At 37.4% G+C, this 16,626-nt stretch overlaps 1 protein-coding gene across 1 annotated transcript in view; it reads left to right on the forward strand.

Moving 5' to 3' along the window:
- The window catches only part of LOC107680191 (glutamate receptor ionotropic, delta-2-like), a 415,350-nt gene that overhangs the window by 247,709 nt on the left and 151,015 nt on the right, over positions 1-16,626 (forward strand). Inside the window, exons 3-4 of the mRNA XM_016475981.1 lie at positions 2,401-2,685; positions 12,741-12,946. Coding sequence (XP_016331467.1) covers positions 2,401-2,685; positions 12,741-12,946 — 491 coding nt within the window. The remainder of the gene's footprint in view (positions 1-2,400; positions 2,686-12,740; positions 12,947-16,626) is intronic.

Genomic DNA, 16,626 nt, shown 5'->3' on the forward strand with positions numbered 1-16,626 from the left:
CTCTGCGGAGCCCCCCAGAGCAGCTAGTTCGGCCGTTCCCTGCCAGTGCGCCGCTTCAGGGCACCGCTTCAGGGCCACTAGCTGCTCTGGGCACACCAGAGATCAGTCTTGAGAGACTGATTCCCTTAGTAGATTATTTAGCAGCGTGGAAGCTACTGCCAAATGTGTCTCAATGGGTCCTGCGTACTGTAGAAAGAGGCTACAGAATCCAGTTCGGTTCTCGTCCGCCTCGATTCAACAGGGTCACCCCCACGCTAGTGGGTCCCGAGCAGGCTCTGGTATTAGAACAAGAAGTAGTTACTCTCGTAAAGGAGGCCATCGAGATGGTCCCTCCGCACGAGATAGACTTCGGGTTCTACAGCCATTACTTCATTGTTCCGAAGAAGGATGGGGGGTTGCGTCCCATTTTAGATCTGCGCCTATTGAATAGCTCAGTCGTGCGACTGAAGTTCAGAATGCTCACACTCAAGCAAGTCGTGTCTCAGATCAGCAGAGACTTGGAAGTCTGGCGGCGTGGGCATTCTCGTTCCCCTAGCGCTTTCCGATGCAGCTCGAGTTCCTGAAGAGGAACGTGACGCTGCGTCTCGGTGCCATACTTCCGGCATCCCTGCCAGCGTTTGCTTCATTCCTAGAAGCTGATGCTGGCTCCGCTGCACGTGCTTTTATAGCTTCCTGGTCATGACGTCACCCGCCCGTGACGTCCCGCTCAGCTATTTGACTGATTTCACATGTGATTCAGAGCGTAGTGTACAGTAACGAAGTAAAGCTACTCCGTTACTGTCCACCACTGGTCACAATAGTAAATTAGCCGATACCTATCTACACCCATAAACCTATCTTCAACCTTATGTTTATTTTCATTTTTTTTTATATATTTAATGCTGGTGGCTTAATTAGATTGATAACAGTAGGCGCGTTTCCATTACCCTTCAAATTGCGCAAATTGAAATTGCGAATTGAAAATACGCCTAATGGAAACACGTCAATTTTGCAAAAAGTAACATTGGTTAATGGAAATGCCGTCATTTTGCAATACTTTTTTATCGACATTTATAAAATATCCCCAAAGTTTTGCGCAAATCTGTAATGGAAATGCGCCTAGTGTGCTGTGTTTTAGCTGTTAAACAGTTTGAATGATTAAACTCTCTCAGAAAGTTGTATCTTTATTTAATTTGTTTCACCTGCTGTAGAAATCTGCTTAAACTATCCTGCTTTGCTGGTCTTAGCTGTTTTAATATGGTACTTAAAGGTATAGCTCATCCAAAATTAAAATTTTGTCATCATTTACTAACCCACATGTTGTTTCAAAACTTTAAGACTTTTTTGGAACGCAAAAGAAGATATTTAGAAGAATGAATGAATGAATGAATGAAAGTTTTGCTTACCATTTTTTTTTGTTTTTGTATAGACAAAATACTCCTACACAGACATTTCTCAAAATTTTGGGCGGACTGTCCATTTAAGCTAGTCTGGCTTATGTTTATCCAGTTTAGCTAGGAGGGCAGCTGGTCTTCCATCAAACCAACCAACAACTGATAACTAACCAACAGACGAGCCTGACCAGGCTTGAAAACCAGCCAAAGGGCCGTTCATGCAAAGGATGATAACTGTATTGATAACTGTGACGAGTGGGGGCGAGGCCGAGAGCCGTGGGAACGGAGCGAGGCCGGTGGAGTAATTGATAATGAGCCTCCGTTCCCACGGCTCTCGGCCCCGCCCCCACTCGTCACATAAACTATAAAGTTTTAATAATTGTTCTAATTACATGAGAACAGGGCTGTCCACACCACAACAATAACAAAACAAAGGAACAATATTGTTGGAATCATTTTTATAACATTTTTGTCCAGCTGATGAACAATAAAAACACTAAGAGCCAATCAGAATCCACTTGACTTTAAAGAGCTTGGACATTTAATGCAATAAATGACAACTGCAGCGAGTACTTATAATTAACAAAACATTATTATCCCTTGGTGTGGACATTAATATAGTTATCTTTAGAGTAGACTTGTGCCGGTTTTCGGTAATGCGATATATCACGGTAATGAAGAAATTTGATACCGGCATATCCCTACTTTAGAGTTATTGCTCTTGGTGTGAATGGGCCTCAAAACCAGCAAACCAATATAAATAAATAAATCAATAAATAAATGTAAAGTTTCTCACGTTCCCTAGTCTTACTTTACCATTTTATATAGATTATCAGAGACTATTAAAACAAATATGTATACGGTCATGGTTTTTATTCAGCATTCGGCCTAAATAATACGGCCTATTATTTATCATTTTGTGAAGTTCTGAAAAGCTAAATCAGATGAATGTAAGATTAAGTAAGTCATTATAAATCTTGTCATTTTTCTCTCTCTCTCTCTCTCTCTCTCTCTCTGTCGCCCACAGCCTGCGAGTTGATGAACAGAGGTATCCTAGCCTTGGTCAGCTCTATCGGCTGTATGTCTGCTGGGTCTCTGCAGTCTTTAGCTGACGCAATGCACATCCCGCACCTCTTTATCCAGAGGTCGCCCACGGGCACTCCTCGCTCTAGCTGCCCATCCACCAGTCGTGCCCAACCAGACGACTACACTCTCTTCGTCCGGCCTCCCATCTACCTAAATGATGTCATCTTCCAAGTGGTGATGGAGTATACCTGGCAGAAGTTCATTATCTTCTATGACACTGACTATGGTGAGTAGTTTCAATGTACTAATGGCAGTAGTAAATGGCCGTAAGGAGATCTCTCACAGTGTGTCCAATCAGTGACCCCACATTAACACCCCCTTATTACCACCACAGAGAGGAAATTATTCAGCATTATTACCTCCATTGCTCATTATATGTTTAAGGCAATTTTTCTGTATGTGTTTGAGAGAAAAGAGCATGGACTGTGAGTGAGGAAAAAATAATCTGGGCATTCACGGATTAACCTCAGAGCCGACTGGGCTGTTGCCCACAGGCCTTTAAGTCCAAGAGGCCTGAAGCTGTTATTTATTAATTTTTTTGGCAAACATCTTCCCTTGAGCTTTTACCCATTGCATTTCATGGCGTTTCTCTTGGCCTTGCAATGCATTTCACTGACCGAGCAAACTGGGTAAAGTTAAATATGTTTCTTGATATGGCTGGTTTTGACTGGAGCAGAGTAGATGAGGGTGAGGATTTGCCTGCGGGTGCAGTTAGTCAGGCAGTTATCCAGCTGCCAGATTAAAGCCATTCTCATTGATTGAGGGGCCCGATATTTTCCACAATCATAAAGCTAATTACCCATGTCAGTTTTTTAGTTCCCATCAAAGATTGATGGGAGGTAAAACAAAGTATGTTTTAAAATGGATTGTTTAGTCATAAAACACTAAGGCTGATGATACACAGGACAACTTTTTGAGCAATGTTGCCGCCAACAGGCAACCAGATGAGACACAGGGCCCATGACCGATCTAAAGTATCCAAATAGACATTTGTTATCCATTCTCAATGTGAAAGTGCCCAAGCAACATTGCTCAAAAAAAGTTGCCCGGCAAAATTGCTTAAAAAGTTGCCCGTGTATCATCAGCCTAACTGAACGAAAAAAGCATAATGGGTACTATATAAAAGATGATAATAGAAATTCATAAGTGACTGATTTAGGATGCTCCACAACTCTGTATGACACACAAGTAGTTTTGTTTGGTTGACTTACTGATTCAAATTGAGACTGATGTTAGCATGTTGCTAAGGCTGTCACAGTATCAGATTTTTACTAAACGATTATTGACGAAATACTTCATTATGATTTTATTGTGATTATCTTTAGAAATTTTGAAAAGAAAAATGCTTTCATACAAATTCATCTGTAACTTTATTTTTAATGAATCACACTCAAAATACAAGTGTAGGGAGGTGGAAAGCGTTTGCAACCATAACTGTACAAAAGCAAACAAAAAGAACGTAAAGTTGCACACCCCTTTCCGTAGGCAAGGGTGTCAAACATCCTATCCTTTTTTATGGAATCCAAAAAAACTTCCCACACTGGCGAGCAAACTTTTTCAGGAGCAGGTAGAAAGTCTCATTTTCATTAGTCACCTCCTCCAACATATATATATATCTTTTTTTTTTTTTCAGTTTTATGATTAATGTGCAATACTGCCACCTATTATCAACTAGATACTGATGCTTCAGAACTTATGATATATGTGTAGTACAAATATGATATTCAGTATAGATTAGAAAAAAACAATATGTGAACAGAATCAGATTAGTGTGTCCAAATTCATAAAACAGTAGATTCTGAAGTGTGCATCTAATGACACTTTACTATCCCATGAAGCCAAGGGAGAGGATTTGTGAATGGCAATGGAGCGACGCAAATGACACTGGTAGGTCACATGACAATGACATGAAAAATGTAGTACGTACGGATTACATTCATACACACATTCATACACACATTCATAGTTATTACTTATTCAAAAGAAGTACCTGCTTAGAGAGTATGCAATTTTGGACGCAGCCATGCAGTGCTAAACTAAAGTAGCTTAGCAGGCAGCATAATTAAAATGTCTGCTCTCTGGAACACATATGATACCTTAAAATTCTGCCTGTGTTGGTAGTTTACTAAATTTTGGAACAGAGCATTTGTGTTTGTGAGTGGGTTCAAGAGAGAAAAGGAGCACAATATAAGATGGAGGAATAGAGTGTAGTTGTGTTTGAAAAGAACTCCATGGTTGATGGTCCCCCTGTAGGGCACGCTCCACTGCAGCAGGTTAAGGTGCGGATGAATAAGTACCTGTCCCCGAAGACAGACGGATATGATTTCAGCCATGTCCAGAGGACCATGTGCACTGGGCTGCTATCTAGTAATGAAGCCGTAGAGATCCTTTCCCCTCCTCCCTGCCTTAAGTGTGTGGAGAGCTTGACCAGTGACTCCGAAGATAGACTCCTCGGACATTTGATTAGCTGGCCTCTGAGCAAGAGATATTTCAGAGAGAACAAAGTGTTCCTAAACTGCTTTGGCTTTTTAAGATGACTTGGACAATAGAGAGTTCATTGGTAAACTGATTGTGTCTCCTTGGTATATCCTATTTTTCAGGACTAGTGGTGCTGGCAGAAGCCTCCAAAAATATATATTTTGCAGTCTGAGGTTTCCCTCTCTATGTTAAATATCCTCTGCCATAACTGAAGTTGTTCTAGGCAACTTCATAAATTGAAATGATTTTGAAATAAATTGAAGACTTTTTTGAGCTAAGTGGATTTTAACTGCAACTTCACAAAAATTGTATGCATCGTTAATTAATTTAGGAAGTATTTTTTTTCTTGCTGAATATATACAGTACATGTACAACTGTTCAAAAGTCTGAGGTCACTGTTTTTGTTTAAAGAACGAAATGGTGCTAAATTTATACTTAAGTATAACACTTTTATTCAGAAGGAATGCATTAAATGGATTAAATGGAGTCTTTTTAACTATCTCTATTCATCAAAGAATCCTGAAAAAGACACTGTATTGAGGTTTCCACACAAAATTATGATTAGTATAAAAAGTATAATTAGTCTGATTTGCTAGCATTTTTCTGCTATCCATGAATATTTGCAATCACGTCACATTGTTGTAGGTATTTCAGAATGCACACTTCTTACTTAACTGGACTCGCATTCATCTGCCGAGTGATGTAGGTCACCTACTTGGCTTATCTACAGTATAGTAGAAAGACTGAAATAGTATTTTCTTATAAAATATAGTAATCTCCAATAATCTTAGAAAAAAATTTTTTTTTTTTACAGTGCAGCTGAAGACATATAAATGTGAGAGAAAATAGAACCCATTGTTAATTGCTAAGATAAAAAGTAGTGATTCAGAGAAAATTTAACTGTTTTTTATATATAATATGATGTGTACAGTTTCTCCACATGCACAATTTCTAAAAGTCAAGCTCTAATTTGAATTCCTGTTCTGAATAGATTATGCAGGTAGTTAATAGAGACATGTGTTCAACATACTGTGTTGTCTCACTGCTTAAGGTGAAGTCAAAGACCTCTAATACGATTACCACCTTCCATAAATTCAGTCTGAATAGCCGTGGCGTAGCACTTATAATATTAGAATAACCTGTCCAGCACTTTGCCAGACCAGGATAAGGTTAATTTAATGTGCAGCAAGTCCAAATGAGATGATTTCATGTTTAAAAGACAAGTGGATGAAAAAAATAAAGGAAATGGAGTCCCTCTTTTGTGGAGATAATTAATAATGATCTAGGCCAATGACCCTATTATTCTCTCGTGATAACAAGTCACCCTCTGTATTGTAGGGTGGACACTCTGTATTGTAGTAAGAATATATTTAATTGTACATTTCCTCTTTTCCTTATTGACCACACATTTTCCAGGAATATAGTTTTCAAAATACTTCCGTCAATATAAAATATTACAATATTCAACCGTCTTGGAGCAACATAGGAATTTATGCTGGTCTAAGCTGGTCTTTTCATCTGGGACATTCCTCTATATCTCTCTGTCTCTCTGTCTGCCCGTTTCTCTCTCAGCAAGATGTTTTAGCCCTCATTGTCACTCGCTAGTGTCGTAAAGCCTAGCGGAAACATTAAACACAGTAGAGAGGATGCAGCTAGTGGGAGATTCACAGCGTGAGAGCTCAGTCAATCAGCGCTCAGCTGCGGGCCTCAGATCCGGTCCTTTGGATTCTGCTCACAGTTTCTACCAGGCCACATATAACTGTGTCACTCAGAGCATCTATCTAGATCTGGAATCTGATTTAAAGAACTTCCATCAGCCAAAAATAGTGCCAGTTCCCTCTAATCAGTGATCAGTAGATCGAACCGGAAACTGGCATGTATTGACTCATGTCAAGCTTTTGAGTGACTTAAGTCTCAGGCAGGGGTGGACATACGCTAATCAAGCCCAGCGCCATTGATTTCTCTGTTAGATAAACGGAGGTAGAAGTAAACTGAAGACTTTAGAGGAGTAGTTTGGGATTTTTCTTACCCCTCTTCCCTGTTCCCAATTAGGAGGGGCTTTCAAACTTTTTGATGCCGAGGACCTCCAAATATGTTGATCTCCTTGTGACCCTATTTGCTAAAATGTAAAAGCAGCTGTGTATTTTTATGTATTACGAAACATTTATACTGTGTTTGATAAACACTAAAGGTTATATTATAAAGACAGCGTGTGCAAAATTAATTCACTGGCTTTTGTATTGTTTGTGTTTGTCATATCAAAGCCAAAAGATTAAAAAAAAAAAATCTGGAAAATATTTTCTGTACTGTTAAATAAACTAGAAAGAAAAGGTAAAACCAATATGTAACACCATTTTAAAGCATTTTGTCGCAATTTGTAACATGCTAATGTGTTCTTGAACATTGCATATTGCAAGTAAGGACAGACATATACTTAAAAAATACTAACTCTACTAAAATTAAACTACTGCTCAAAAGTTTAAATGCAGTAAGATATTGAAATAAATTAATACTTTTGTTCAGCAAGGATGCATTAAATTGATCAAAAGGGACAGTAAAGACTTTTGTAATGTTACAAAAGACAAAAAAAATTTATTGTGTTTTCCACAATAATATGAAGCAGCACAACTGTTTTCAACACTGATAATAAAAAGAAATGTTTCATTAGCGTATTTGAACACCAGCAGCATATTAGAAAGTTTTCTAAAGGATCATGTGACACAAAAGACTGGAGAAATAGCTGCTGAAAATTCAACTTTGCCATCACATGAATACATCAGATTTAAAAATGAATTCAAATAGACATCACATATTTAAAATTGTAATATTTCATAATATTACGGTTTTTACTGTATTTTTAAACAAATAAATGCAGCCTTGGTAAGAATAAGTGACTTGTTAAAAATCTTACAGACCTCAGGCGTTTGAACGGTAGGGTATATGCAGATTTACACATTCATTTTAATTTTTACTGTTAAAAATTAGGGTTGTCAATTCAATTCAATTCAATTTACTTTATTGTCATTGTACATAGGTACAACGAAATTCTGTCTCGTGAATCTCAGTTTCAAACTAAACAAAGGAAGAACAACAACTTAAATCAACAACAACTTAAGTTAATAGAATATTCATTATTATTCTCAAACAGTTTTCAACCACTCTTTGGAAAAAAGAACAAAACACAGAACAACTTTCAATTATATATATATACACACATGTATTGTAAGTTGAATAAAAGCATCTACCAAATGAATAAATGTTATTAGTTTAATCAAAAGATGTTAGTTTAATCAAAATTTTCCACAAGATGATACAGAGCTACTAATCAGAGTGTTTTGTGTGAAGGTTATTATTTTAAACTTGAGCACAGTAGCATATGCTGGTAATGCTTAGAGTTCAAACTGAGATTCTCTGACAGGGAAAGTGAGGGCAGAGTCTGTAATAATAATGGAGACGCTAATGCTGATTATAATTACATGTGTATTTTTTGACAGATGAAAAAGGCCTCATTGGTGTGTTACCGCTGTGCTATGTGTCTGTTTGTATTAATCTCTCTCGCTATAACCTCTCCTGTTAAGACAGAAGTAATAAAGCCAAGCAGGCTCCTCATCTTTGAACGGGAGCTCTGTAATGTCCCCGACTTCATAGAGTCGTAACTGAGAAATAACAAGCAGTCTGCATTAACACACCATTGCCTTCCGCAACCCCATCCTGCAGTATCGTAGCCGTGTAACATTGCCGTAAACAGCTCCTACCCAGATGCCACTCCAGCACAGGGACCGTATCAGGTCCCCCTATGTGTCCTCCGCTATAAACACAAGCTGCTGCCTGCTGGAGCCCTGCCCTCCGCACTAGCAGGGGAACCCAATAAGAGATTTCCAGCAGAACCGCAGCCGTAGATTTGCTTTAAATTGGATCCAGTGCACAGATGGAGGCACCGGTGCTTTTGACCCTCCTCCGGCTTGCTGTGGATGTTGTCCTCGCCTTCCCATTTTAGTTGCATCGAATGACAGAGTTTCAGTGGAGGTGCAGGCGGCGATGACCCTGCTAATTAAGCTAAGAGCTAAACCACTCTGATTCGAGTTTTCTTGTGTCCTGAAAGTTAAAAACAATGGATTTCAGTTAAATGGTACTCCAATAGAGAATTTTACAGCAGTGTTGGGAGGTAATTAACTTTAAGTATTGACACTACTAACTTGTCTAAATTTTTCAGCAGTGTGATAGCAGTTCAGTTATTTTCTTAATAGTGTAGATTTTCCAGAAACAAGGTACTTAATACTGCGATTACCGCAGTAGCATTGTACACTGCGGTTTTTAATGTCATGTTTAATGTTTTTATTTTAAGTTTTACATAAATGCATGTATAGTTTGAATAGTTGTACATAAACACATTATTTTAAAGGCACCTATTATGCCCCTTTTTACAAGGTAATATAAGTCGCAGATGTCCCCATAATGTGTCTGTGAAGCTTCAGCTCAAAATACCCCACAGATCATTTATTATATCATTTTGAAAATGCCTATTTTGAGAGGAAGCAGAAACACGCTGTTTTCGTGCCTGTATCTTTAAATGCAAATGAGCTACTGCTCCCCGCCCTCTTTTCTGTGCCTTTACAGATTGTACCTCAAATCCTCTGCCAAAAAACTTCTGTTTAGTTTTGATTATCATATATATCGCGCTGAAATCATGTGTTAAAGCCATATCAGTTTAAACTTCTGATATAGTGTTTTCTGAGTGCACAAATCTGAAGCAAACGCACATAAAGCGGCTGTCACACAGCATGTGAGTACTAAACTAAGTTCTCTTTCATGTCTTATTGCGCTTAAACTGTCAAATACACACAAGGTTGTTAAAAACACGCTACAAAAACAGTCGGTTATGTTTGCGAAGGTAAACAGCTGGGAAAGAAATTACATGTTTATATTGGATCTGTGTATTAAGTCACAGCAGCGTAATATACAGTACATATACTGCTGTCTACGCTGTTAATATGAGCCAAACAATAAATAAAAACAGAAAACCACTCACTGCTCTTGACCGAATAACTTCTATAGCTTTTAAATGCTCTAGCATGAAGGTAAACATGGTGGATTGAGTGCGGCTCACTCAGGGTGGGGTCTCTACTAATATGGCGGTGTCAGTCAGCAGCCGTGGGCGGGGCCTAAGCAATGTGAAATCACAGTGCTCAAAAAATCAGAACGGCATGTAAAAGTAGATTTTGCATAATAGGTGCCCTTTAAGTTTTACATAAATTAGGGATGTCCCGATCAGATTTTTGTGCCCCCGATCCGATCTGAGTCATTGAATATAGATTATCTGCCAATACCGAGTCCCGGTCCTATACTTTTATATTCCTATAGGAATATATGTTTGGTGCACATTACTTAAAGTTATTTAATAACTTTAATAAAGTACATTAAAGTTATTAAAATCAATCCAATGTTTACATAGTTGTGCAGAGAGTAAAATTAATATATTTATGATGTATGTATATATATTACAAGACACACGTTCTGTATGCATACGGTGTATATACACACAATGCATACAGGCATTGGCAGATGTAAACATGTTACAATGGTAGACATTGTAAATAGACTTTGTGGTCACAATTATGAATATGGGACTACTGATATAAACTTTTTGTATTTTATATGTACAATAAGCAGAAAAATTGCAACATAAAGTGGAAGTAAGAAGGCATGGAGCTCACGGTGTCGGAATGCCATTCTGTGAGTGATCGTTACAAAAGTGTGCATCAAATACATGGAAGCTCAAACAATTGTGACGTGCTAGAACAGACCTCATTGTTTTTCGGGGATCATACACACACATTTGATCATCTACTTTTCCTTTTAATGGCAGTTGGCACACCCACTTAGGAAAGCCAATACCAATACATTTGCTTGACTGTAATTTACGTAATTCAAATTATTATTGTTTCTTCCCCAACGCTACTATAACTTGGTATATATTGCAATTTATATAATTTTGTATATAATGCAATATACTGTATATCTATATTACAGTCTGGAAATATCAAGTTCTGTAGCCTGTCAATCAAATCTGAAAGTATGTCATGTTTTAGCAAGCATATTTTGGAAAATAGGAGAATATACCCTGCTGAAAAATCCGGTTTAAAATGATAGGTGTTTTTAGATGTTTTCTTGCTGGTTAGCTGATCCAAGCTGATCATTGATGTTAGACCATGTTCCAAATAACAACCCTATTGACCATCTGGTATCTGTTTTTGCGGATGCAAGATATCTACTGTAGCTAATGACTTAGGTGGACTAGCTAATGCTATTAGCTTAAGATGGATTTTCCAGTCGTTTCATGTTGTTTTTCTGTTTCAGTTATGCATCTAAAACGTAAGCATGATATTAAGTCTTTTAGCGGCTCGTGACTGAAGGGCTACCCACAGTAAAGACACTTTCATGTGATGCTTTTCCTGAAAGTCTCTGTTTTGCTCACATCTCTGTCACATAGTCAGTCTCACCTTCAACACCCCCCACCTGAATTCCGCCCAGTTCCCTCGCCCCAGTCCCATCTTTCAGGGACGCTTTGATCCTGCGTTAGCACAGCCCTGAGACAGCACTTCTGCCTCGCCACACCGCAGTGATAAATGTTCTACACAGGTTTTTGCTGCCGCCCACTCCTGAGCGCTGTTAGCACAGGTGCTAATGCGTTCCTGTGTCACGGTTGTCACGGTAATGTCGAAGGTGAAAACAAAATGGTTGATATTGCCAGGCATAAGGGAGTTTATATTCAGTCTGATACCTAGTACTATTGCTGATATCGATGTCAATTCTGATATTTCTTAATAAATAAAAAAATTTAATTTTTGAAGATAAAATGGGCAATTATAGTCATTTTACATTATATTTGAACATTTAATAGGCTCTTAAATCATCACACATTTATTTCTGTTTATAATAACAACAACAGTTATGGAACATGATCCATCTTTAAACAACTTTTAATTTAAATGAATGTATAACAAGTGACACACAACCTTTCAGCATTTCTGCTCAGGTTCAGTTGAGCAGGAGGAGAAATAGTTCCTATCTAACAAGTTTGTGCTATGCATTAATTTTTATGCTAAAGAAATAATAAATAACGTTTTATTGATTTGTACTTTTTTATTTTACATTTTAATAAAGTACTGTGTGGGACACATTTATAGCTCTTGCATTTAAAAGGTGCATTCAGTAATTTTCAAAAATACATTCACATCCTTGTGTGTACATTTTTTTTGTTTTGTTTTTGTTTTTGAAAGAAGTATATTATGCCCACAAAGGCTGCATTTATTTGATCAAAAATACAGTAAAAACAGTAACATTTTACCTTATATATTATCTATATTGAAAACAGTTGATTGATTTAATGTGTCCTTGCTGAAGAAAAGTAAAAATCTTACTAACCCCAAAATTTTGAACTAGTGTGTTTAAAATCATGTATCGCATGATATGAAGACTTCAGTAATATCAGCAGCCTAATAAAAGTGGTTTCATTTCACATGGAGCAGACACCCTCATGGGGGCAGCCATGTTGAGATCACATGACCCGCCGATCACTACTTGCTTTATTTCATTAACCTGCAGATTAAATAATATCTTACTATTACATTTCTACAACTGCCTCTGTAAATAAAAAACATTCTGTAGATGTGTGTATAAATCCAAGACGATCACAAAAAAGTACGTCCTGCATCTTTAAGAAAATACATATGTGTCACCGATTGTGACAGGTTAAAAAAAAAAATGGATGTAGTTTGAATTATATTGTCTGTTGTTGTTCAGATATCCGGGGCATAGAGAACTTCCTGGACCAGACGTCTCAGCAGGGGATGGATGTGTCTCTCCAGAAGGTGGAATCCAATATTAACATGATGATCACTGGAATGTTCCGCACCATGAGGGTGGAAGAGCTGCATCGCTACAGGGACACACTGAGGCGTGCTGTGCTGTTCATGAGCCCTGCCACAGCAAAGGCCTTCATTACCGAGGTATATTCACACACACGAGGACGTAGGTATACATATCGCACATGGCTGCTCTTACACTAATAGATATCTTTGCACTGCACAGATGCAAGTAGTGGCCCTCAAATCCAGCCAGCTGGCATTTAACGCGAGGCCTTCAATCTGTTAGTCCAAGTGCCATTTAACTAGTTCACATTATGTTGATCTGTGAGGCTCGCAGCTCCAGGCAGGATATGATGTCATGGTAAATTGAATATTTCAGAGCTTTTATGGCAGATTAAATACAGTATGTGTCAATACATTCACTCTGACACATTCACTTTTTTTACTATAATGCAAAGCTTTAACATTTTCCATTTTGGCCTGAGTCCCTTTCTTCCTATGGGTCATAGTAATTCATTCTGATTGAAAAATGTCCCTTGTTTTAATTGGCAATATTTGTAAGGAAGCCATTAAATGGCTTTGCTCTCTCTCTGATAATTCTCTCTGGGAATTAAACCATGAAGTATTGCTTAATCTAATAGTATTGCTATTCTCATTCGCCTTTAATTAAAAATATCCTGTGAAAAGCAATCAAAATCCAATTTTTGTTGAACATGGAATAGGACAGGAACCATCAGTAGTGGTTGAGACTGCAGGCAGCTGTAATGACTCTTGGGTCGGGATAATAAGTTGATCAGGGGGAGCTCAGAGTCTTAAAGATATGCACTTCAGCTGGGGAATCATCGCAGAACATTTAAAGCAGCTTATTGTTTTTGTTATTGGATTTGAATGGGAAAACGTTATTCCCGCTGTGCGCTTGGCTACATTTTTGGGACAAATTATTTTGCGGGAATATATTGGAAACCATGTGTTGCTTAGGCTTGTAAGTTTGAAAGTAGGCCACTCAGACATTACACCAATTTCCATAATCTAAAATCTGAATTGATAATTGGCAAGTGATCTGTTTTTTGCTTGCTTCAATTAGTGTCGGAGTCATGACACCCACAGAGGGTTTTACAGAGCTTATTTATAGAGAGCTATAAATGTTTTTAAACAAGTCTCTTATGCTCACCAATGCTACATTTATTTGATCAGAATTACAGTAAAGATTATTAAAATTTTAAATGATTTATTATTATTTTAATATGTTTTTAAATGTAATTTATTCCTGTGATGGCAAAGCTGAATTTTTAGCAGCCATTACTGCAATCTTCAGTGTCACGTGTCACATGTCTGATATGCTGATTTGATGCTCAAGAAACATTTATTATTATTATCAATGTATAACACGGTTGTGCTGCTTAATATTTTTTGCAAACCGTGATACATTTTATTTAAGACTGAATAACAGTATTAATTTCATAAAAATGTTACCAATCCCAAACCCTGAATGGTGGTATGTATAGACCTTATGTGTCAGAGAAACAAGTGAGCATTTTGTTTTTGAACATCCATTTTTGCGGTAGCTCTGTAGCATCACTGTTGAAGAGTAATTATCTGGTGAAGTGGATTTACTAATTGTAGCATTAACAGACATTATCATGTGCATTGTAATGTTCGAAACAGATGTCATAACAAATGTCAGTAGACCGGGAAGGTGTAAAAGCGAGTGGTTAATTCATAAATTTGTACAACCTTTCCTTCACGCAGTGAAAATACAAACAGAAGACAAGCAGCTACTGGTCTATAAATAAATTAATAAATGTTAGGTTGGTAATTAATATTATGTTACTATTAACTGTTAACTATAAAGTATATATTGTGTATGTGTGTATAAAAAATTATAATAAATATTAATAAAAAATAATTCTTTATGAACACTGCACTATACCAAAAAAAACAGGGAAGACATTTGTAGCCGCCTTCCTGGGCTTTGATTGCATGCAGTGTGTGTGTTTAGGTTTTCCAGCATCACAGCAGGGAAGACTATTAAACATCTGTTGTGAGCGTTCATTACCAGGTCTTGGAACTAAAGCTGCAGTGTTCTGGTTTGTTCAGGAACTGTCACATAAAAGCAGCGTATCTGGCTTATCTAAGCCTTTTGTCTGCGCTATAAAGCTGATTTAAAGGCCAGTTCATTGTTCAGGAGACATTCTGTGCATAGTTAGAGACAAATTGCTCCTATTAGAAGTCATGTTTCAGCATGCAGCTGCTTCTCAGGTGTTTTATGGTCAATTGTGAACATATTTTACTAGGGCTGGTATTAAATAATGACAAAATAAAGAATCACATTAGTCGCGGGACTGTGCTTCACCAAATGTGGCTCGTTTGAAACAACCTTTAGAAGTTTCTCAAAACAAATCAGAAAAGGCTTTGCCTTTATTGTGTGAGTCTCCAATGTGCAATACTGGAGTTTGTTGAGTCACATTTATTGAAATAATTGATGCTCTCCTATTCTTATTGTTGAAGCCTAACTTGAAGAGTCTTTTACAAGCTCATACAAACTTTAATGTGTGTGAATCTGTGCACCGGATTCTCTGCACGACCCATAGAGCCCCATTAAACAGTCAATGGGAGATACACGTGTCAAGATTAATGTTCACTGATGGCTCTAAACACATCATTCTGGGTCCTGCTCGGACACTTTATGAAAGCATCATGAGCTTTGTTTGCATTTGGGAAACACTTGATTGTTTATTGGACATTGGATAATAATGTACTAGCAATAATGTATTTAATTTAGTTTTGTTTCTGCCTATACCTTCAACCTTGTTGCATCTATTCAGCAAGTGGGCAGCGCTACTCTTAACCCGCTATCAAGCATAGCAAAGAATTTCTGGATCCTGTCCAGCATCGACAAAGAGAAAGCTCAAATGTATTCATTCATGTGCTACCTGTCAGAGGAAGTCTGGCATTGAAGTGATGAAGTCAGATTACGAATGGTCTTTCTTGGGTGAAGGGTCCCAGGCCAGGCATTTAACAGGAGGAGACCAGCCTCACAATGGACAGACAGAAGACATGATGGAGCATGTCAGTGAGGTGAGAGGTGAGGACATGGCTCCACCAGCCATCTGTCTGTGTGATGTGTGTATGGTGAACAGTCAGAGAAACATATCCATCACACTTGTGCGGACAAGCTGTCAAACTATGGAGGGAAACCATCCACTCCAGTAGACAATTAAGGTGTAGTGTGTTGAGGAAACATGATGGGTTTGTGTAGCTTTGTCTGGGTCACGATGGTTGACAACCAACTAGTTTAACTAGATGTTGACAACCAAGTAGTTTAACTAGATTTATATATAGAGAGATTTTTATAAATATTTGAAATCACCCATTTATTTTTATACTTTTATTTATTGTAGAAATTAAACTAATACAAAGGATGTAAAATTGAAATAAACATACAATTTTCATTTTATATATATATATATATATATATATATATATATTTAAAAAATTTTACATCCTTTTATATGTGCTATTTCTATAATATTTATAAATAGTTCATTTGGTTTTTATTTCAGTTTTAGTTTTAAATTTTTTAGTTAGTAGCTTTAGTACAACATTTAAACGTTTTTAACTTATTAAAGTTCGTTACCAAGGCAATGTTTTAAAAGGTTTGTTTAATATTTAATACACACACACACTTTATATAATATGTAGTACCTCGTTTAGGTTTTTAAATATAATTTTTAATATACACACACACACACACAAGCACACATATACAGTCATGGCCAAAAGTTTTGGCAGTGACATAAATTTTGTGTTTGCAAAGTTTG

The sequence above is a fragment of the Sinocyclocheilus anshuiensis genome, unplaced genomic scaffold (assembly GCF_001515605.1).
Source record: "Sinocyclocheilus anshuiensis isolate Anshui unplaced genomic scaffold, SAMN03320099.WGS_v1.1 scaffold13, whole genome shotgun sequence".
In the NCBI taxonomy this organism is placed as follows: Eukaryota; Metazoa; Chordata; class Actinopteri; order Cypriniformes; family Cyprinidae; genus Sinocyclocheilus; species Sinocyclocheilus anshuiensis.